This window comes from Rhodamnia argentea, chromosome 3 (genome assembly GCF_020921035.1).
Source record: "Rhodamnia argentea isolate NSW1041297 chromosome 3, ASM2092103v1, whole genome shotgun sequence".
Classification (NCBI taxonomy): Eukaryota; Viridiplantae; Streptophyta; class Magnoliopsida; order Myrtales; family Myrtaceae; genus Rhodamnia; species Rhodamnia argentea.
In genome coordinates this window covers 10,547,730-10,569,382 of record NC_063152.1, presented here as the reverse complement: position 1 = coordinate 10,569,382, position 21,653 = coordinate 10,547,730, and the positions used below count along the sequence as shown (strand labels likewise).

Genomic DNA, 21,653 nt, shown 5'->3' with positions numbered 1-21,653 from the left:
TCGATCGGTCGGTTGAGTTCTAAGTGTTTAATATTAACTAGGAGAGTCTTGAATTTTTTTTTTTAAAATAACATGCAATCGCTATCCTTAGAATGTGCAACGATTGACAAATTCAAATCTGCTACTTTCCCCTAATCCGAAAAGGTTTCTCCTCATCTGCATGTCCGCATCGGCCATGGTTCCGACCATTAAGTTAAGAATTATCTGCTATTACTTCGACAACGTGATTCATGGCGAATCAATTAAATTTATGTGATGTGAACTAGATAAAAGCCTCCACTTGTATCAAGAAAATGACAGATTCTTTTAAGTTGCCTCAAATAATTCCGAACAATTATCAATAGATAGCATCATTGATCATGACTATTATCGCGTTATTTTCTTGCGAGAAGTAAGTTGTAATCACTCTTTAAGAATGAATGTATTTTGTTAAATAATGATTTGAAATTGAGGCAAAGAATTCTATCTCTTGGTACACACAAAACAAAAAAAAAGGTGGCAGAATTCCGTGCTAGTTTAATAGTGTCCGGAAGAAAAATAGTTTACTGAAAACTTGATCCTTATTTGGTTTTTGATAAGTACCGTAGTTATTTTACCAATGTCCTATTCAGCCATAGAATAAGAACTACTTTATGTTTTACTAGTAGGTTTGGCCGGTTAGTAATATCAAGTTGTGATTTTCTCACTTTTGAATTCCATAATAGACTACCAAGTGTTCTTCAATTTCACAAGTCAACCCTTTTCGTTGCTGAGTAATTTGAAATACTGACCTCTTTCAAGTTCCCAGTAGATTATGAGCTGCTCTCTATTTGAGAAGGATCAAAGCCGACGTTGCGACTTTCCGGGTACGTTCGTTTCGAGAAAAATGGGCGACTTGAAAATGATTGCTTATACTGTTTAGAAATATTAATCAACGGAAAATATTTTCATCATCGATAACCACTTATGCCTAACTATTTTCGTAAGCGACAAAAAAAATTATATTTTTTTGTGAGCGATATAAGCGGTTATTTTTAAGAAAATATTTTTTAAATTACTCATTTTTCGCGAAATAAACGCACCCTCGGATTTACGAATATATTATGAACAAATTTCCAATTTCACGATGGGGTCCATTTCTTGTCGGTTAATTACCAGCAAAACTATTATTTTACACATTTCCAATTGGAAGGTGTTACAGCTTTGATTATCCATAAAATTTGGATTCTGTGAGTACGCTCGTTTATTGGTCAAGCTATTGCCGCCAATATAATGGGTTTATACCTTTAAATCACATTGTACATTATCGATTGCTTTTAGTTTCACAAAGGGGCCATTGTGTTACCATTTATCAAATTTCATACTTGGGCTCCAATTGTTTTCCACAAAATAAATAATTTGGAAAATAATTTTCTAAAAATAATTAGTCAATAAGAAATATTTTTATCATCGGCAACAACTTATATATAAATATCTTCGTAGATGATAAAAATATATTTAGGATCGTTTCTGAAAAAATATTTTCTAAAACATTCATCTTCCACGAAGCAAACGATGCTTGGATTTCAATTGCTTTTAAGGTTCACAAGTGGATCCGTTCACTCGTCGGTGAGTTACCAACAAAATAATGACTTTTACGTATTGTTTGGTAGTAGATTATCGGCTATTTTTTCTTTAATTTTACAAGTGAGCTTGTTTAGTTGTTAATGAGTTATCGGAAAGCATTATAATGGCGGGAGTACTAAAAGTTCTTAATTCAAATTTGTGGGACAAATGTAATTACACAACCTTTAACGTACGTACAAAATAGCAGGTATGAGGGGATTAATGTAATACCCAACATACCGTCTTCATATAAGATGTTTCAAGCTTCAGACCTTATCCCAGCAACGATCTTTCTCATCCAAGAGGCCTCCACTAAATATCAACAGACTCTTCACTCCAATTCTCCACCTCCGCCGCCGCCGCCATGCAACCCTCCCAACCTCCTCCTCTTCCTCCTTCTCCTTCTCCACTCTATTTAAAGTACTTGCGAGAGGAAGACATGCCGCAAGCGTTCCCGGACTTCCTCTCCTCTCTTCCTTTAGAAGAAGGCTGGTTCCCCACCTCTCTCCGCTCGTACCAGGGCTTCTGGCTCCCCTCCTGGATCTTGAAGCCCATCCTCACTTGCCAAAACCATTTCCAAGCTGACCCCTCCGACGTCCTCCTCGTCACCAGCCCGAAATCCGGCACCACCTGGCTTGCGGCCATCCTCTTCGCTCTTGTGAACCGTGCCAAGTACTCCGACTCCAGCTCGCAACGATCCCACCCTCTCCTAACCCAAAACCCTCACGACCTCGTGCCCTCCTTGGAGTTCAACCTCTATCTTAAGGAAGAAAATCCCAACCTCGCTGCTTTAGCGCCCCCGAGGCTATTCGGAACCCACATGCCTTATTCCTTGCTTCCACAGTCGGTGAGGGACTCCAACTGCAAGCTGGTTTACCTATGCAGGAACCCCAAGGACAACTTCGTCTCGCTGTGGCACTTCGTCAACAAGCTGAGGCCGGAAGAGAAAGGCCAGATTCCAATCCAGGAGTGCCTCGACAAGTTCTGTCGAGGGCTGACCCCTTGTGGGCCTTACTGGGACCATGTGCTAGGTTACCACAAGGCGAGCTTGGAGATGCCGGAGAAGGTGCTGTTCATGACGTACGAGCAGATGAAAGGGGACCCGCATGTTCAAGTGAGGAGGTTGGCCGATTTCTTGGGGTGTCCGTTTGGCGAAGAAGAATTGAGAGACGGGATGGTGGAGGGAATACTGAGGATGTGTAGCTTCGAAAATTTGACCGCGTTGGAGGTGAACAAGAGCGGGAAGCTGTCGACCGGAGAAGATAGCAACTGGTACTTCAGGAGAGGCGAGGTCGGAGATTGGGCGAACTACATGAGCGCGGAGATGGGGGAGAGGATTGACGGCGTCACGGAAGAGAAGTTGCATGGCTCTGGCTTGAAGCTTTGAAGTTCTGCTAAACAGAAAAAGCATCAGCAGGCCATTGACTAGGCTCTGTATCTCTCATGCTGTAGGATGGAAGGTCTTCAGCGGCACTGTCAATGGTGGGGCTTAATCTCCATAGAGAGATGCTTCAACTTCAAGGTTGTGATTCTAGTCTTCATTAAGAGCTGTTTTCCTTCTCGCTGGGAGCTTATGGATTTTTACCTTCTGTTATTCTTCTGAAATTCCGTTTTCTTTTTTATTTTTTATATTTTTGCTGTGTGAAGCTTCGGGGCATATGGCCTTCTACATGTGTTGTAGTTTAATGAACATTCTAGTTCATATTCGTATGTGGTCGGACTGATTGTGTTGCTGTAGACGAAGGATGTTTCGTGTCTTGCAGAAAGAGAAGAAGAGGAAGAGAATGTCTCTATTTTGTTTTGCCCTCCAAGCCCCGAAAAGAAATGAAGGATAAGAAATGAAAGATAAGGATTCGGGCTGGCAGAACAGCAACCTTTGAAAAACTTGTAAGGACGCAATCCGGAGCACACACATAAAAAATCTGTTGGTGGGGCCCACATCCTTCAGAAAACATGTGGCGTTGACTGCGTCGAAGAAAGCACCCATGAAATTTTTCACCGACACGGATTGAGCCTGTGCAGTCTGGCTAGTGCATGCATGGCCAGGAGTAATCCTGTCCAAGAATGGATAGGATCGGATCAAATTTAAATGGCACGAAAATCAAAGAAAAAGAAAAAATTATTTTAAAAAATAATGAATTTGAAAAAATTGAAAAATTTTTAAATATTATGAAAATTTTATCATGTCAGCGACGGCCAGCTAAATAGACTGAATTAGCATAATTACTAAAGATTTAGGAATCAATTGACAAAAAAAAAATTGAGACTAAATTGACATAATTGTAATAATTTTAGCATTTTTTTTTGGTAATTTTCCCCATTCACTTGCGGTCTTGAATTTTGCTGAGCACAAATTCCCTTGTTTCCAAGAAATGCTTTGGTCCCTTGAATTTTGTCTAGTCGAACTCACCATTGCGCGCCTGATCAAGCTTCTGTTTTCAAAGAAAATTAAGTTAAAGATAAATGTATTTATCTTGGAAATCACATAATACAATGATAATATCATTTGAACTTTCCAAGGTCAAGTTCGAATTCTTATGTAAATTAATTGTATCGGTATCTCAATCCATAGTCGAATCAAACTCGAATATAAGTATTAATGCTCGATGGAGCTCGAATCGAGTTTCGAGCATGTGAGTCAAATCAAGCTTAAATTTGGTATTATATTGTCTCTCTCAACTCTCTAGACAATATGAAATTCCAAAGGATGCGACCCAGTTTTTCCATTCACACATGGAGAGAAAATATTTAATTCATCCAATAAAATTTCAAATACAGTCCATCCAGCCAATTTAAGTAGGAAATTGATGATATAATAGTCTAGTCAACGCATGCCGTCCTACATGGAACGATTGACGATCTAATGAGTCCGACTCCACTCAAAACGACACCGTTTTTTAAGAATTTTATAATAATATTTTTCTTCTCTTCTCTTCTTTCCTTTATTTCCTTTTTTTTAATGTTTTTCTTCATTTTCCATACTATTCATCTTCCTGGAAAAAGCTGGCGGGATAGTTGGGGCCTCAACGATGATCGGCAACCCTCATGTCTGGCTCGCGAGGATGTCATGGTAGCAAGGGTCTTGTTTAGACAAACAATCAATGTTGTACAACCTTGCGAAACGAGGGATCGAAAGAAAAATATGTACATCTAGGTCGAGCCTTGGTTTATACTAAAATGAGCTGAGAAATCCGCCCATCGATGCTGCCATGTCATTTCACAGGAACCAAATCCAAGCTCATCTTCTTCTACTTCAACTCCCCCAACCTCGGAATCTGCAGATCCCCCCACGAAACTTCCCGCCAAACCCTAATTTCTCTGCTCACACGAGGGTGGCAATGCCTTCGTTGGCCACAAAAAGGGTCGCCGGCCATTACTAAGGTCTCTACAAGCCCCATTGGCTCTTTTCAAGAGATGAACAATGAAGAAAAGGAAAAATAAATAATAAAAATGTCAAAACAACATTTGGAGTGAAGTAGGACACGTCAAATCACTGACCATGGCATAGAGGATGGTTGACACTTACTAGACGACCATCTCCAATCTAAATTGCCCAAATGGACTACACGGAAAACCCATCAAAGGGTTTAGGACTTCATTAGCTAAATTGGAAAATTTTAAACTGAATTAGCTCCCGAACAACATGTTTAGGACTTTTTTTGACAATTGTTCATATGTTGTGGTGGATATAACTAATTAAAACATATATTGTAAGGAAACTTGTATATTTTTTAGTGGGATTTAATGTGGGTAGAATAGATATTCAAAATATGATTGATGTAGTCTAGTAGATATCATTACCGTGCAATACTTTATACACTGGACAATTTTTGTGCTAAAGGGAAACCAATACAAATGGTCTCGGAACTTTAACTCAATGTACAATGTCATTCATAGACTTTTAAGTTGTACAATGTGGCCCCTAAACGATAAAAATATTCAGTATCATTCCTCCATTAATTCCAGTTAATGAAATCTATTGGCATACTTTCCAATCAGTTAAATTTGAACGGTGGACAAATAAGAATTACACATTGGCACTTTAGAATTTTTTTTTTTTTAACACATGGGCAATAAACGAATTACGACTGAATTGACATAATTGTAATAAATTTAGGACTTTTTTGGTAATTCTCCCAATTCACCAATGGTCTTGAATTTTTCTCAACACAAATTCCCTTGTTTCCAAGAAATGCTTTGGTCCCTTGAATTTTGCCGAGTCGAGCTCACCATTGCGAGCCTAATCAAGCTTCTGTTTTCAAAGAAAACTAAGTTAAAGATAGATGAATTTATCTTGAAAATTACATAATACACTCATAATATCATTTGAACTTTTTCAAGGTCAAGTTCGACTTCTTTTGTAGATTAAGTGTAATAAATTTCGGTATCTTGATCCGTAGTCGAGTTGAACTCGAATATAAATATTAATACTTGTTAGAGCTTGAATCGAGTTTCGAGCATAGAAAGTGCATGTTCCTAGACTATGCATAAGGTGAGCGGCATTATAGATTGTGCTACCCATAATTAAATTCACATGCTATTAGCAAAGAAGTTATATTTATCGAGTCTCTAGTACTTATAGATAGGAGTGATTATGGCAGTGCTCATACGAGATAGATTCCGCATCACTAGTGCTCTCCTCAACAATGTTCGCCACATTGCTTGTGACTTTTTGCTTATCACCTCTATTTATCAATTTAGGACAATCTCTCCCGATGTGACCCTCCTCGTGACACTTAAAGCACTTCACACGTCCCTTGAATTTTCTATGGCATGATGTATACCTGCTTTTACCTCTATCATTCTTGGACGCCCGCTATTGCTCCCTACCTCGAATCACTAGTCACCGCGCTATATCCTATGCTAGACTGTCATCTCGCAACTTTTTCTACCACTCCTTAGAAAATAAAGCAAAGTTTACCTCTTTCGAGATAATCATAGTACGCCCCTACAACAGTGAATTAGTAAAGTGCTCCTATGACTCGGGTAAAGAGGCTAACAACATCATGACCCGCTCTTCATAATCAAGTGTCTTACCGATGTTCTTCAAATCCATCATGAGTTTATTAAATTCATCTAGGTGGACTCTGATAGATGTACTTTCGAGATATCTAAACCGAAACATCATCTTCAACTTATATAAGCGATTGTTCAAACCCTTCATTACATAAAGAGCCCGAAATTTTGTCCACAATGCTGTGGTATCCTCCTCTTTGCCTACCTCTATTAACACTTCATCCGATAAATTCAACATAATTAAATTTCTAGCTTTTCTCATTACCACATCCTTTTAGCATCTATCATTGTTTCAAGTAACTCAACCTTGTCTTCAAATGCTTCTGTTAAATCTTGAGTTGTCAATAACGCCTCTATCTTGAGACTCCACAACCCCAAGTTATTCCTCCCGTTAAACTTCTCAATTTCAGCTTTCACTCCTGACATAATTGCAATCACAAGATTGTACCCAAATTCAAAATATTTACAAATAAAATAACTCAATTGGATATAATAAACTCAGCGCACAAATTGGCGAGTTCAAGTCCAAACAAATCACACACTTACGGCCGAAAATCAGAACGTCGGTATGTTCTTTTCTCTTTTCTTTCGTGCGACTGTTTTCTTCAAGTTCTCGGCTTTTTTTTTCTTGTGCGGCTCTTGGTCTCCAGCACTATGCTCGTACGACTGCAGCATGTAAAAAATTAAAAGGAATAAAACCCCACCTTTTTATATAATTTACTTTCCTCTCCTTTTTTTTTTCTCCGCTGGCCCCCACCTTACTGTCTTTCTCCTTTTTTACAAAGTTCGACTGACATTATTATTAACACAATCAGGACACTGCAATAATAATAATAATAATAATAATAATAATAATTTGATCTCTAAACTTTCGAAAATATTGATCGCGAATAACATGAAACGCTGCGATCCACCTAAAATCGTACGGCCCGAACTAAGCAATTTAGTGATGCGAACAATTCGCTTCTGAAAATGTTTTTTTCCATTCTTTCATATAACAAAAGCGTTTCAAGTACTGCCCCTTGAAATATCTACATGCGCGTACAATTGTATGTGTACGAGGTTAATTAATTCGCGACTTCGACATGTTAGGTCGATGATGTGGTCCAAAATGCGACATTTCCTTTTCAGCAGCGTGCTTAAACGGGGGTAGGGTAGGGATGTCTTGAAATAATTTTGTAACAGCGATGAAGTGAAGATAAGGGAAAATAGTGTGGGGACAGAGAGAAGGGATTATTTAATTAGATGGATAGAGATGAGCACGTTTCCCCGGGGAAGAGATAGAGATAGAGATAGAGAGAGAGGATAAGGTTTGGTTTTCGTCCAGTGTTGGGCCAAAAGACATTTTTACCCCCACAACAAATATTATGATAAATGGTGTATGGGCCTCCTTTTGTCCTGTAGCGCCCGACGTTAATCCTGCAGAAGAAGTCCACCGACCGCCACATAAACAAAAATATCTTTTAGTTAGTCGGCGTTAATCCTGAAGAGTGATTGACGAACCGATGTTTTTGGTTGGTGGGACAACGCATGAAACATGGACCGGTTTGATCGGGATAAGTATATTGACGAATCTACGTTTCTGGTTGGTGGGACAACGCATGAAACACGAACGGGTTTGATGACCGGGATAAGTACATTGTTGCTTTGGTAAAATGCGAACTCCTTTGACATTCCGAGGAATTGGTTTGAGGGGCGCAAGCAAACCCCTTTAGCCCAGGAGCTGGGCAGGCGGTCCGGGAATTTCCAATTCAGGAACCGGTAGTCGCTCGTTAAAGGCCTGCTACTTGCGTGCAAACTGCGACCACCTGCGTTGGTAAAGACACGGACTCAATCAAGTTTTCGAGACTTGCTTGTGTTTCGTGGGTTTCTAAGTAAATAAGTGTGCGCTCATGCCACTAAATTAAGCAAGATGATATTAGCACGCATTACTTATGACATATAGTAAAGACCAGTCAATTTAGAGATGATTGACCTACATCAATGCTAAGTTGGTTCGGTTCGAGATCTTTTAAAAGATCCGATTCTATCCTATCATATTCTGTTTTACAAGCATTGTGCACTACGTCTAGGTTGTGAAACCTTGTTCCGTCACACACACATCCCCACCCCAAAGTCCGCTTGAGATGGTAGGGAATCGAACTTCCCACCTCCCCTTTCCCAACTAAATTTCTAATGGTTGGTTTTTGCTTAAATGGACATCACCAATATTTATTTTTGGATTAAATTTTAGATTTCTGTGATGTTTATCAAGGTAACCCACCAATCAAAAAGTTGATGAGAGAAAAATAGGTACCTTACATGACTACCATGGAGTTGGATAGGAATAAGGTTAAAAAATAGTTGAAAGTTCTAAATGTTTCATCGATCGGTCAGTTGAGTTCTAAGTGTTTAATATTAACTAGGAGAGTCTTGAATTTTTTTATAAAAAAAAAAAAACATGCAATCGCTGTCCTTAGAATGTGCAACGATTGACAAATTCAAATCTGCTTCTTTCCCCTAATCCAGAAAGGTTTCTCCTCATCCGCATGTACGCATCGCCCATGGTTCTGACCATTAAGTTAAGAATTATCCGCTATTACTTCGGCAACGTGATTCATGGCGAATCAATTAAATTTATGTGATGTGAACTAGATAAAAGCCTCCACTTGTATCAAGAAAATGACAGATTCTTTTAAGTTGCCTCAAATAATTCCGAACAATTATCAATAGATAGCATCATTGATCATGACTATTATCGCGTTATTTTCTTGCGAGAAGTAAGTTGTAATCACTCTTTAAGAATGAATGTATTTTGTTAAATAATGATTTGAAATTGAGGCAAAGAATTCTATCTCTTGGTACACACAAAACAAAAAAAAGGTCGCAGAATTCCGTGCTAGTTTAATAGTGTCCGGAAGAAAAATAGTTTACTGAAAACTTGATCCTTATTTGGTTTTTGATAAGTACCGTAGTTATTTTACCAATGTCCTATTCAGCCATAGAATAAGAACTACTTTATGTTTTACTAGTAGGTTTGGCCGGTTAGTAATATCAAGTTGTGATTTTCTCACTTTTGAATTCCATAATAGACTACCAAGTGTTCTTCAATTTCACAAGTCAACCCTTTTCGTTCTTGAGTAATTTGAAATACTGACCTCTTTCAAGTTCCCAATAGATTATGAGCTGCTCTCTATTTGAGAAGGATCAAAGCCGACGTTGCGACTTTCCGGGTACGTTCGTTTCGAGAAAAATGGGCGACTTGAAAATGATTGCTTATACTGTTTAGAAATATTAATGAACAGAAAATATTTTCATCATCGATAACCACTTATGCCTAACTATTTTCGTAAGCGACAAAAAAAATTATATTTTTTTGTGAGCGATATAAGCGGTTATTTTTAAGAAAATATTTTTTAAATTACTCATTTTTCGTGAAATAAACGCACCCTCAGATTTACGAATATATTATGAACAAATTTCCAATTTTACAATGAGGTCCATTTTTTGTCTGTTAATTACCAGCAAAACTATTATTTTACACATTTCCAATTGGAAGGTGTTACAGCTTTGATTATCCATAAAATTTGGATTCTGTGAGTACGCTCGTTTATTGGTCAAGCTATTGCCGCCAATATCATGGGTTTATACCTTTAAATCACATTGTACATTAACGATTGCTTTTAGTTTCACAAAGGGGCCATTGTGTTACCACTTTTCAAATTTCATACTTGGGCTCCAATTGTTTTCCAGAAAATAAATAATTTGGAAAATAATTTTCTAAAAATAATTAGTCCATAAGAAATATTTTTATCATCGGCAACAACTTATATATAAATATCTTCATAGATGATAAAAATATATTTAGGATCGTTTCTGGAAAAATATTTTCTAAAACATTCATCTTTCACGAAGCAAATGATGCCTGGATTTCAATTGCTTTTAAGGTTCACAAGTGGATCCGTTCACTCGTCGGTGAGTTACCAACAAAATAATGACTTTTACGTATTGTTTGGTAGTAGATTATCGGTTATTTTTTCTTTAATTTTACAAGTGAGCTTGTTTAGTTGTTAATGAGTTATCGGAAAGCATTATAATGGCGGGAGTACTAAAAGTTCTTAATTCAAATTTGTGGGAAAAATGTAATTACACAACCTTTAACGTACGTACAAAATAGCAGGTATGAAGGGATTAATGTAATACCCAACATACCGTCTTCATATAAGATGTTTCAAGTTTCAGACCTCATCCCAGCAACGATCTTTCTCATCCAAGAGGCCTCCACTAAATATCAACAGACTCTTCACTCCAATTCTCCACCTCCGCCGCCGCCGCCGCCATGCAACCCTCCCAACCTCCTCCTCTTCCTCCTCCTTCTCCTTCTCCACTCTATTTAAAGTACTTGCGAGAGGAAGACATGCCGCAAGCGTTCCCGGACTTCCTCTCCTCTCTTCCTTTAGAAGAAGGCTGGTTCCCCACCTCTCTCCGCTCGTACCAGGGCTTCTGGCTCCCCTCCTGGATCTTGAAGCCCATCCTCACTTGCCAAAACCATTTCCAAGCTGACCCCTCCGACGTCCTCCTCGTCACCAGCCCGAAATCCGGCACCACCTGGCTTGCGGCCATCCTCTTCGCTCTTGTGAACCGTGCCAAGTACTCCGACTCCTGCTCGCAACGATCCCACCCTCTCCTAACCCAAAACCCTCACGACCTCGTGCCCTCCTTGGAGTTCAACCTCTATCTTAAGGAAGAAAATCCCAACCTCGCTGCTTTAGCGCCCCCGAGGCTATTCGGGACCCACATGCCTTATTCCTTGCTTCCACAGTCGGTGAGGGACTCCAACTGCAAGCTGGTTTACCTATGCAGGAACCCCAAGGACAACTTCGTCTCGCTGTGGCACTTCGTCAACAAGCTGAGGCCGGAAGAGAAAGGCCAGATTCCAATCCAGGAGTGCCTCGACAAGTTCTGTCGAGGGCTGAGCCCTTGTGGGCCTTACTGGGACCATGTGCTAGGTTACCACAAGGCGAGCTTGGAGATGCCGGAGAAGGTGCTGTTCATGACGTACGAGCAGATGAAAGTGGACCCGCATGTTCAAGTGAGGAGGTTGGCCGATTTCTTGGGGTGTCCGTTTGGCGAAGAAGAATTGAGAGACGGGATGGTGGAGGGAATACTGAGGATGTGTAGCTTCGAAAATTTGACCGCGTTGGAGGTGAACAAGAGCGGGAAGCTGTCGACCGGAGAAGATAGCAACTGGTACTTCAGGAGAGGCGAGGTCGGAGATTGGGCGAACTACATGAGCGCGGAGATGGGGGAGAGGATTGACGGCGTCACGGAAGAGAAGTTGCATGGCTCTGGCTTGAAGCTTTGAAGTTCTGCTAAACAGAAAAAGCATCAGCAGGCCATTGACTAAGCTCTGTATCTCTCATGCTGTAGGATGGAAGGTCTTCAGCGGCACTGTCAATGGTGGGGCTTAATCTCCATAGAGAGATGCTTCAACTTCAAGGTTGTGATTCTAGTCTTCATTAAGAGCTGTTTTCCTTCTCGCTGGGAGCTTATGGATTTTTACCTTCTGTTATTCTTCTGAAATTCCGTTTTCTTTTTTATTTTTTATATTTTTGCTGTGTGAAGCTTCGGGGCATATGGCCTTCTATATGTGTTGTAGTTTAATGAACATTCTAGTTCATATTCGTATGTGGTCGGACTGATTGTGTTGCTGTAGACGAAGGATGTTTCGTGTCTTGCAGAAAGAGAAGAAGAGGAAGAGAATGTCTCTATTTTGTTTTGCCCTCCAAGCCCCGAAAAGAAATGAAAGATAAGAAATGAAAGATAAGGATTCGGGCTGGCAGAACAGCAACCTTTGAAAAACTTGTAAGGACGCGTTCCGGAGCACGCGCATAAAAAATCTGTTGGTGGGGCCCACATCCTTCAGAAAACATGTGGCGTTGACTGCGTCGAAGAGCCTATGTGGTCTGGCTAGTGCATGCATGGCCAGGAGCAATCCTGTCAAAGGAATGGATCGGATCAAATTTAAATGGCTCGAAAATCAAAGAAAAAGAAAAAATTATTTTAAAAAATAATGAATTTGAAAAAATTGAAAAAAATTTAAATATTATGAAAACTTTATCTTGTCAGCGCCGGCCAGCTAAATAGATTGAATTAGTATAATTACTAAAGATTTAGGAATCAATTGACCAAAAAAAAAAATTGAGACTAAATTGACACAATTGTAATAATTTTAGAATTTTTTTTGGTAATTTTCCCCATTCACTTGCGGTCTTGAATTTTGCTCAGCACAAATTCCCTTGTTTCCAAGAAATGCTTTGATCCCTTGAATTTTGTCTAGTCAAGCTCACCATTGCGCGCCTGATCAAGCTTCTGTTTTCAAAGAAAATTAAGTTAAAGATAAATGTATTTATCTTGGAAATCACATAATACAATCATAATATCATTGGAACTTTCCAAGGTCAAGTTCGAATTCTTTTGTAAATTAATTGTATCAGTATCTCAATCCATAGTCGAATCAAACTTGAATATAAATATTAATGCTCGATGGAGCTCGAATCGAGTTTCGAGCATGTGAGTCAAATCAAGCTTAAATTTGGTATTATATCGTCTCTCTCAACTCTCTAGACAATATGAAATTCCAAAGGATGCGACCTAGTTTTTCCATTCACACATGGAGAGAAAATATTTAATTCATCCAATAAAATTTCAAATACAGTCCATCCAAGTAATTTAAGTAGGAAATTGATGACATAACAGTCTAGTCAACGCATACCGTCCTACATGGAACGATTGACGATCTAATGAGTCCAACTCCACTCAAAACGACGCCGTTTTTTGAGAATTTTATAATAATATTTTTCTGCTCTTCTCTTCTTTTCTCTTCTTTCCTTTATTTCCTTTTTTTTAATGTTTTTCTTCATTTTCCATACTATTCATCTTCCTGGAAAAAGCTGGCGAGATAGTTGGGGCCTCAACGATGATCGACAACCCTCATGTCTGGCCCGCGAGGATGTCACAGCAGCAAGGGTCTTGTTTAGACAAACAATCAATGCTGTACAACCTTGCGAAATGAGGGATCGAAAGAAAAATAAGTACATCTAGGTCGAGCCTTGGTTTATACTAAAATGAGCTAAGAAATCTGCCCATCAATGCTGCCATGTCATTTCACAGGAACCAAATCCAAGCTCATCTTTGTTGACACGTGATTTTTGATCAGTTTTTCTTTTGAAAAAATCTTTAAAAATCCATAAAAATTCATAAAGTTGGAAAATCAATTTTGGAAGCCTTGGCCAAGGTTAAGGATCCATTTTTGAACAAAAAGTATTTTTCGGCATTTTTCACAATTTTTGATATTTTTGGTATATTAGAAAAATACCCAAAATTCACAAAAAAAAATAGCATTTTCGGCTTAAAAAAAAGGTGGGAAAATATCCAATATTTTTCTTTTAATTCCCTCTTCATTTTGGCCATTGAAAAATTGGAAAATTCAACTTGGGGTCACATGAGCCTTCGCAAATGTGGACCCAAATTGAGCAAAAAAATCATTTGAGGTTTTTCTTTTGTTTTTCTTACTTTGAGTCAGTTATAACATTTGATTCTTACACCTTTAATTGCATTTTGGTCCAATCAATTTCAATTTTTGAGCAGATGGCAAAATGGACTTCTTTGCATTTCCAATATAGTCTGCGATTTTCGATTAGTATCAAATTGATCATTTTAAGAGTGAACCCATGCACATGTGAACCTTGACCCACAAGTTTTTCATCATTCTAAGCACATTGGTGAGGTCAGATTAACACGAATCGGTCGTTAAGAGCCCTAATTGAGCACATCTACATTCGGATTAATATCGAAAATTAGGGGGTTTCGCATAATTCTAAACCAATTCAATTCGAGACTGCCGTCTTTAAATGAAATGCATACTATACGTTCTAATTTTGACGTTAGGTTTAGGGAAATGGGTCAAATAGATGGTCGATTAGGCTTAAAAATACGAAACTGAGTCAACTGGGTCGGTTTAAACCAACCCAGTCGATCCAGTCAACCCATCAAACTAAAGACCAGAGCTCGCCTTCCTGCTCTTCTCTTGGACGCACACATGACACAGGCAAAGAAAAACATCAAATTAGAGGGCCAATTTGCAAGACCCAAGCGACAATTTTTCGCCAAAGGATTACCTATTGACTTTGACGCCGTTGACCGAGAACCACAGAAGCAACTCTGTTCTGCAAATCTCTCGCACGCACAGGGATAGGAGAGAAAAACAAAAAAAAAATCTGTTGGGGAGGATTCACATTCAGTTGCAACAGAGCCACAACAAATAAAAAGGGGGAGAGACAGGAGAGGGGAGAAGGAACACAACAGATCGGAGAGGCTCTCTAAAAGGAACTTCCGCCATTGTCGAAAAGGAAGCTCGAGAACTTGCAGCTCATTTCAAGGCCGATCCAGACGTTGCCGGACACCTCGACTGGTCCTGTTCGATTCCTCTCAGTCCGAAGAACACGCGAAGTATATCCTCCTTCGTCGGAGATCGCCTAAAGGTAATGTTCACCGCTCATCCCGAATGATATGCTCTCATGGCGTAGCTCGTGTCGATGGTCATTTGTTCGAGTTTTCTAGTCCAGATTTCTCTAGAGCTCCTTCTGATTACGTCTCTGTGTTTACCTTGCATTTTCATCCCCAAAACCACCGAGTTGATTTCTCTGAACATTCTCGAGATTGCTGCAAGCCCGTTAGCTCATTTCGCATGAAATAGAACTCGTGCAATCATCAGGTAAGTTCTCCGATCCTCCTACGGTGTTGATGGATAGGTTAGCTTAAGAGATTGATGTATGCTTTAACTGGTTGTTTTCTCGCCAAGACATATATGTTCGGATGGCTCTGGTTCATAGAATTCTAGGTTAGTTCTTGGTATATAACTGAGATATAACGGCTTGGAGAATTTGAGGAGTAGATGCGCATAAAGATCGTCGAGTTTCGTAGATGTTTTTGACTCAGTTTCAAGCTCGCCGGAATCTACATTTTTGGCCGGAAATTGCAGGTCCGGTGAACGTAATTCTGCTGTGATGTGGCTGAGATATGTTGTAGATCTAGTCAAGACGAGTTGATTGGAGTTGTTTTCGTGTTGTTTGGACGTCGGACGGCCGAGATATGGCCTTCCGACAAGGCGCCGGCGAAAATCGCCGGCGCCGGTCGTCTTCTACGGTGAAGCATTGACCGGTCAACGCATACGTGGTGCTGACGTGGTAATCACGTGGCGGCCACATCAGCAATTCGGTTATAAAAGAAAATTAAAAAAATAACAAACTTGATCCGACGGTTAGCATGGTGCCACGTGTCATGATCTGGGATTTTTGGAAAATAAAAAATGATTTTTCAAAATATTCTGATTTTTCAAAAATAAAAAAATATTTTGGGATCGCGCGGCCCAGGTTTGGCCGCGTGTCACATTCCTGATCGTTAGATCGATTTTCAAAATTCAGATAATAAAGAAAAAAATCATTTTTCGAATAAAAATAATACTTTTGATCTGACGGTCATGGACTAGCCACGTCGTCAGATCCCGACCGTAGATCTGATCTAACGATCAAACGACCGTGGATTAGCCACGTGTCTTTTTCCTGACCGTCGGTTTGCTATCAGATCAGAGAGTTGTGATTTCGCCACGTGGCGAATCCTAAGCTGTAGATTTTAACTTCTGATCGGAGCGTCCAGAGAACGCCACGTGGCGCAATCTGAGACGCACATTTCATTTTAGGTGGGAATTTAAAAAATTCGAATGAAAATGTTGGTACGACGTCGTTTCGGTGCCGCGTGGGTCCGGGTGTGAGTTTGGACCGGGTTGACCGATCCGTTGACCGGTTTAACCCGGTCCGATAAATAAAAAATAAAAAATAAATCAAAAAATCATAAAAAAAATAAAAAAAATTTAGGAAAAATTGTAGAAAATTCCTAAAAAAATTCTCAAAAATTGAGGAATAGTCACAATCAACTGGCCAATCCTATTTTTTTAAATTTCTTTTCCCGATCTTTCCAAAATGACATTTCTACCCTTTAGGGGTAATTTGTCTCAAAAAAATTCCAGAAAATTCCAAAAAAATGTCGGAAATTGGGAAATGGGCCAGTTTACGTGGCAATCCTATTTCCGATGATTTTCACTCCGGGTCTTTTCTGAAATGACGATTTTGCCCTTTTTGGCAAATCGTCCCCAGATTTTCTCAAAATTACGATTTTGCCCCTCATGAGCGAATCACTTCCAAATCACTCATGATCTCTTCTTATGCTTTGAATGTCCCTTCCCTAAGCTGATAGAGCTATATTAGGAATGACATGCCGATTTAATGCGATTTATTCACATGTTATGGATTCCTTAATTTGCACATTTACTTTGATTGATTGTGATTGCTAGGATAATCACTCCCATCCGCATGAACTCCTAGATTTAGGATTCGTACCCCACTCATATGCATGAAATCCGAGGTTAGAAAATTCAGTCAACTTAGGTACAGAAAGGGCGTCAACTCTGATAGTTGACGTAACTAAGTCCCCGAACCTACTTCTCTGGTTCTCGCAGAATCGAATAGAAACTCCCGACTATTCGATAGGGTTTCCAATCGTACCTTCCAAGAAACGATTGGTGGCGACTCCTTGACATGCACACATAGCACATGTCACTAGACCGCACCGAAAGGTCGATCCGATTTTATCCTCCGTTGCGATTTGGGTAATGGGCCTTGGGAGAGGCCCGCGTCCGAAGGTCCACACGCAATCGGGCCGGAAGGGCGACCCATTAGCCCTCCGATCCGAGGAGGGTCACGACAATCTTCTTCTACTTCAACTCCCCCAACCTCAGAATCTGCAGATCCCCCCACGAAACTTCCCACCAAACCCTAATTTCTCTGCTCACACGAGGGTTGCCATGCCTTCGTTGGCCACAAAAAGGGTCGCCGGCCATTACTAAGGTCTCTACGAGTCCCATCGGCTCTTTTCAAGAGATGAACAATGAAGAAAAGCAAAAATAAATAATAAAAATGTCAAAACAACATTTGGAGTGAAGTAGGACACGTCAAATCACCGACCATGGCATAGAGGATGGTTGACACTTACTAGACGACCATCTTCAATCTAAATTGCCCAAATGGACTACATAGAAAAACCATCAAAGGGTTTAGGACTTCATTAACTAAAATGGAAAATTTTAAACCGAATTAGCTCCCGAACAACATGTTTAGGACTTTTTTGACAATTGTTCATATGTTGTGGTGGATATAACTAATTAAAACATATATTGTAAGGAAAGTTGTATATTTTTTAGTGGGATTTAATGCGGGTAGAATAGATATTCAAAATATTGTTGACACCTAAATTTTGATTTTTAGAAAATCATTCATAAAAATGAGAGTTATTCATAATTCTCACAAAAAATAAATTTTCGTGCATTGCATATTTTTCGTCATGTCGGGTAGGTCCAGAGATGAGTCAATTAAGCATGATTCCAACGAACGACCGAGTTAAAATCTACCCGAAAGTCATTAGGGAGGGTGTGGAATTTTTACTATGATTTTGGACTCAAAACAACCCGTTTGAGATCTTAAAATTGCAAAAAAGGCCTTAATTAATTACCCATTTTATTAGTTAAGGTCTAGGTGAGTCCGGAATCACAAAACGAGCCCATAAAACATTGAAAAATAGCCCATTTCTCCCTCCTCATTCATTTGGCCGAAAATTGTAAGAGTCTAAGTCCAATAGGACTCTTCAAGATCAGAATTTTCGATCTAACGATCGATTTCTAATTGGAGCTTTTGATCTAACGGTTTAAACCCTACAACTCAAAGCCCTAGTTTTCTCTCTATAAATACATCTTTATGCCTAGGGTTAAAGAGGGATTTTTGGATTCAAAAAATTGAGATTCACGTGAGATTGAGGGAGACCAAGGAAAAGGCACACATGGCTGAGAAAAGGCAAGCGCAAGAAGAGGAGAACGAGGCGCGATCGAAGCTGCTGTCCATAGGCGTTTTTGCATCGAATTGGTCCGAGTTTTGTCTCGCGAACTAAGGTAATCTTCGTATACTTTCAGCCTTGATTCAAGCATGTTTTTTATCTTGTTTTTGCTGCTGTTTCACACTAAAAACCATCGCTGTTTCATGCTGTTTAATGCTAAATTCGCCATGGTTTGATGTTTGATTTAGACTGCCATTAACGATACAAAATTGCTGCTGTTTTTGCCTCTGTTCAATGCTGCTGTTCGCTTTATTCGCATGATGTTTCGCTGCAATTTTCTTGCTGAAATCATTGTTGTTTTCACGTTGAAATCACCGTTGTTTTAGCACTTTTTTGGCTACTGTTTTAGGGAGGAATTCCTGCTGTTTAGGATGTTTTTGCATGCTCTTAAGTACTGGAACTTGCTGCAGTTTAATGACGGAAGCTACAACCGTTAAATGTAAAAACTTGTTGCTATTCATGGTTAAAATCAGCCGCTGTTTAGGGTTGAGGTTCGCTGCCGTTTAGAGTTCGATTTGGCCGTCCCTCGTGTCGTTTGTTTGCCGATGATCATTTTTTTTTTTGGCACTTGATTTTCTGATCATATGCGACCTTTTGCTTGATCCGTCGATATGCTGAAGATTGTTTGTTTGATTTGTTTATTTGGTGAATCCGATCACTTAACTTTTTTTCGAAATTGAGAATATATTGAGCATGTTATCTTCGGTCGATATATATTTCTGGATTTTAATTATCTTGCGGTTCGGATTTCGAAGGATCCGAACCACAATCTTTATCTTGAGCATTTCTGTATAATCTGATGATCCTTGGAAAATTCGAAAATTAGAGTATTTAGGGATAAGAACACACTGGATTTTGAGGCAATCATATCTTGTAGAATATTGATATATTTTCGGAATATTCAAATAACTCAAGATTCAATCCGATTTTTTTTTTTTTAGATATTGAACGCATCTTTAAAATTCGGGAAATTATCTGATATACTTTGAAAAATTTCAGAAGATAATCTTTCTAATTTTTAAAAGATGTTGATCCTTTTTGGATAGGAGCTTATCTCCTTGAAAATTTCAGAATCCCTTAAGGATTTTAAAAATTCAATAAATATTTGCACATCTTTAAACAAAACTGCCCATAACACATGCTCCCCAATTGTGCATTGTCCCTCGGAAAACGTACATTAAAGGCAACATATGACTTCGATCTCGAAGTACGATCGTGCCCGTACGTGTGAATTAGATATCAAATCCTCAATCTCGAGGAGCGGATCGCTAATTCCTAAATAGAATTTCAAGGTTTGCCCTATGTATATAGGGACGACGGTAATTCTATAATACATTCACTTGCTAACCCTAATCTTAGGGGATGTTGTGAATAAAAATCGGAATTTCGGATTTAAAGGTGTTTTATGGGTAATATTGTTTATTTTTGTTCAAATTTCATTGTTTTCATGGTTTAAATAAATTCCTAAAAAATCCCAAAAAAAGATGTCACGTTTTCTTAAGCTAAATCACATTTCTCTTCACTTTTTGCATGAAAATAATGTCTAATAAAATTAGGGCTTTGAGAAATCAATTTCTTAAGTTAAATTAGATGTTACTTCACATTAGAGTAGTTTTTACCTTTATTTTTTCATGAATCCGAAAATACACAAAAATATACCAAAAAAATACCATCCACGTTGCATAGCATTATAGTTTAGTTTGCATTATTATATTTTCCTTGTCATGCATATTTGCCACATCATTATGCCATGTCACGTATTTTTGCCATGTCATTACATCTCACATGTCATATAGGTAGGTTGCATTAGCATTGCATTTAATAAAAGAAAACCCCAAAAAAATTAATTCAAATCATCAAACTAAGGATTTTTCATGAAAATCGGGTACCGAAAGGGCATTAATTGAAAAGTTAATGTAACTAAGTCCCCGAATCCATTTAATCTCCGGTTCGTATGAAATAAAGTATTTTCTCCCTAATACTTTATTTAGGTTTCTAATCTACCTACCATAAAAGATTAGTGGCGGCTCCAATTTAAAATATTGGCATGTAATTGAACCTAAATTGCGATTCGGTAGGACTTGGGAGAGTTTGAATTAGGTTAGTTAATCTAATTAACCTAATAATCCGTTAACCCGAAAAAATCAATTTTTAGGTCGTGATGACTTGGCGACTCAGCTGGGGACCGTAATTTTTTTTTTTTGGAAAAAATTCTGGTGGACTTAAGCCTAAGTGATTTTCATGTTGATTCTCCTTGATTGATGATTTGGATTTGTAATTTGTTCATTTTTTTTTTTTGGTGTTAATTGTTATATTGATTTTCCGACTATCCGACCTTTGTTTTGAATGATTGATAGCTGTGTCATATTGTAATTTAATATCTTGGGAATCATAAACTCTTATGCATGAATTTTCATTTGTTTGCACTGCACCATTTTCAAAACCTTAGTAAAATTTAGGATGGTATCAAGATTGGGAATCTCCTTAGCCTCGATCACGAGGAATGGGTGACCCAATCTTCAATCCCGAGCTTTGGTACGGAGGATCACCCAACCTGGCTATAATCTCATAGCATGGAATGGACCCTCGACCTAAATGAAATTCTTAAAGGCCGAGCATTGACCAATCTAATTTGGTATGGTTCGTCTATAAGATTTCGAACTTTTTAAAAAAAAAAAATCATAAAAAGGGCACACACCTGACACCCGTCACGCGCATGTCCGTGTAATGTCATAATGTTGGTGGGTAAGCTTTCCGATCCTTTTCGTGCAAATTACTTATCCTCATGTACTATTTCGGTCGGTCCATGGCAATTAGGTTGGTCGCGTCTCGATTTACTACTTCATGGAGCGCATGGAATGCAAGAACATCCGAACTGTTCCAATGCCCAAGAAGGGACTAGGCAGTTGGTTTACCCACCTGGACAGCATATCTCGAGATTATGTGGAGCGCAGATTGGGGCGTTTGGTGCACTTTTGTGAGATACGGGTCCGTACCGGGCTTATTCAAGCGATTGCTCATTTTTGGTGCCCCGAGACCTCGACGTTTATATTCGGTAAGCATGAGCTTAC

General features: G+C 39.0%; 2 protein-coding genes across 2 annotated transcripts; both read left to right on the top strand.

Annotated features, from left to right (window-relative positions):
- Positions 1-1,899: 1,899 nt before the first annotated feature.
- Positions 1,900-3,004, top strand: LOC125314199 (cytosolic sulfotransferase 12-like). Its single transcript, XM_048275736.1, has one exon. It carries the CDS (start codon positions 1,949-1,951, stop codon positions 2,969-2,971), a length of 1,023 nt encoding a protein of 340 aa, XP_048131693.1. The 5' UTR covers positions 1,900-1,948; the 3' UTR covers positions 2,972-3,004.
- A 7,914-nt stretch (positions 3,005-10,918) lies between these two features.
- On the top strand, positions 10,919-12,267 carry LOC115750369 (cytosolic sulfotransferase 12-like). Its single transcript, XM_030687668.2, has one exon. It carries the CDS (start codon positions 10,919-10,921, stop codon positions 11,942-11,944), a length of 1,026 nt encoding a protein of 341 aa, XP_030543528.2. The 3' UTR covers positions 11,945-12,267.
- Positions 12,268-21,653: the final 9,386 nt, after the last annotated feature.

Excerpts from the sequence above, each read along its gene's own strand:
- LOC125314199 (XM_048275736.1), top strand. The coding sequence starts at position 1,949 with ATGCAACCCTCCCAACCTCCTCCTCTTCCTCCTTCTCCTTCTCCACTC.
- LOC115750369 (XM_030687668.2), top strand. The coding sequence starts at position 10,919 with ATGCAACCCTCCCAACCTCCTCCTCTTCCTCCTCCTTCTCCTTCTCCA.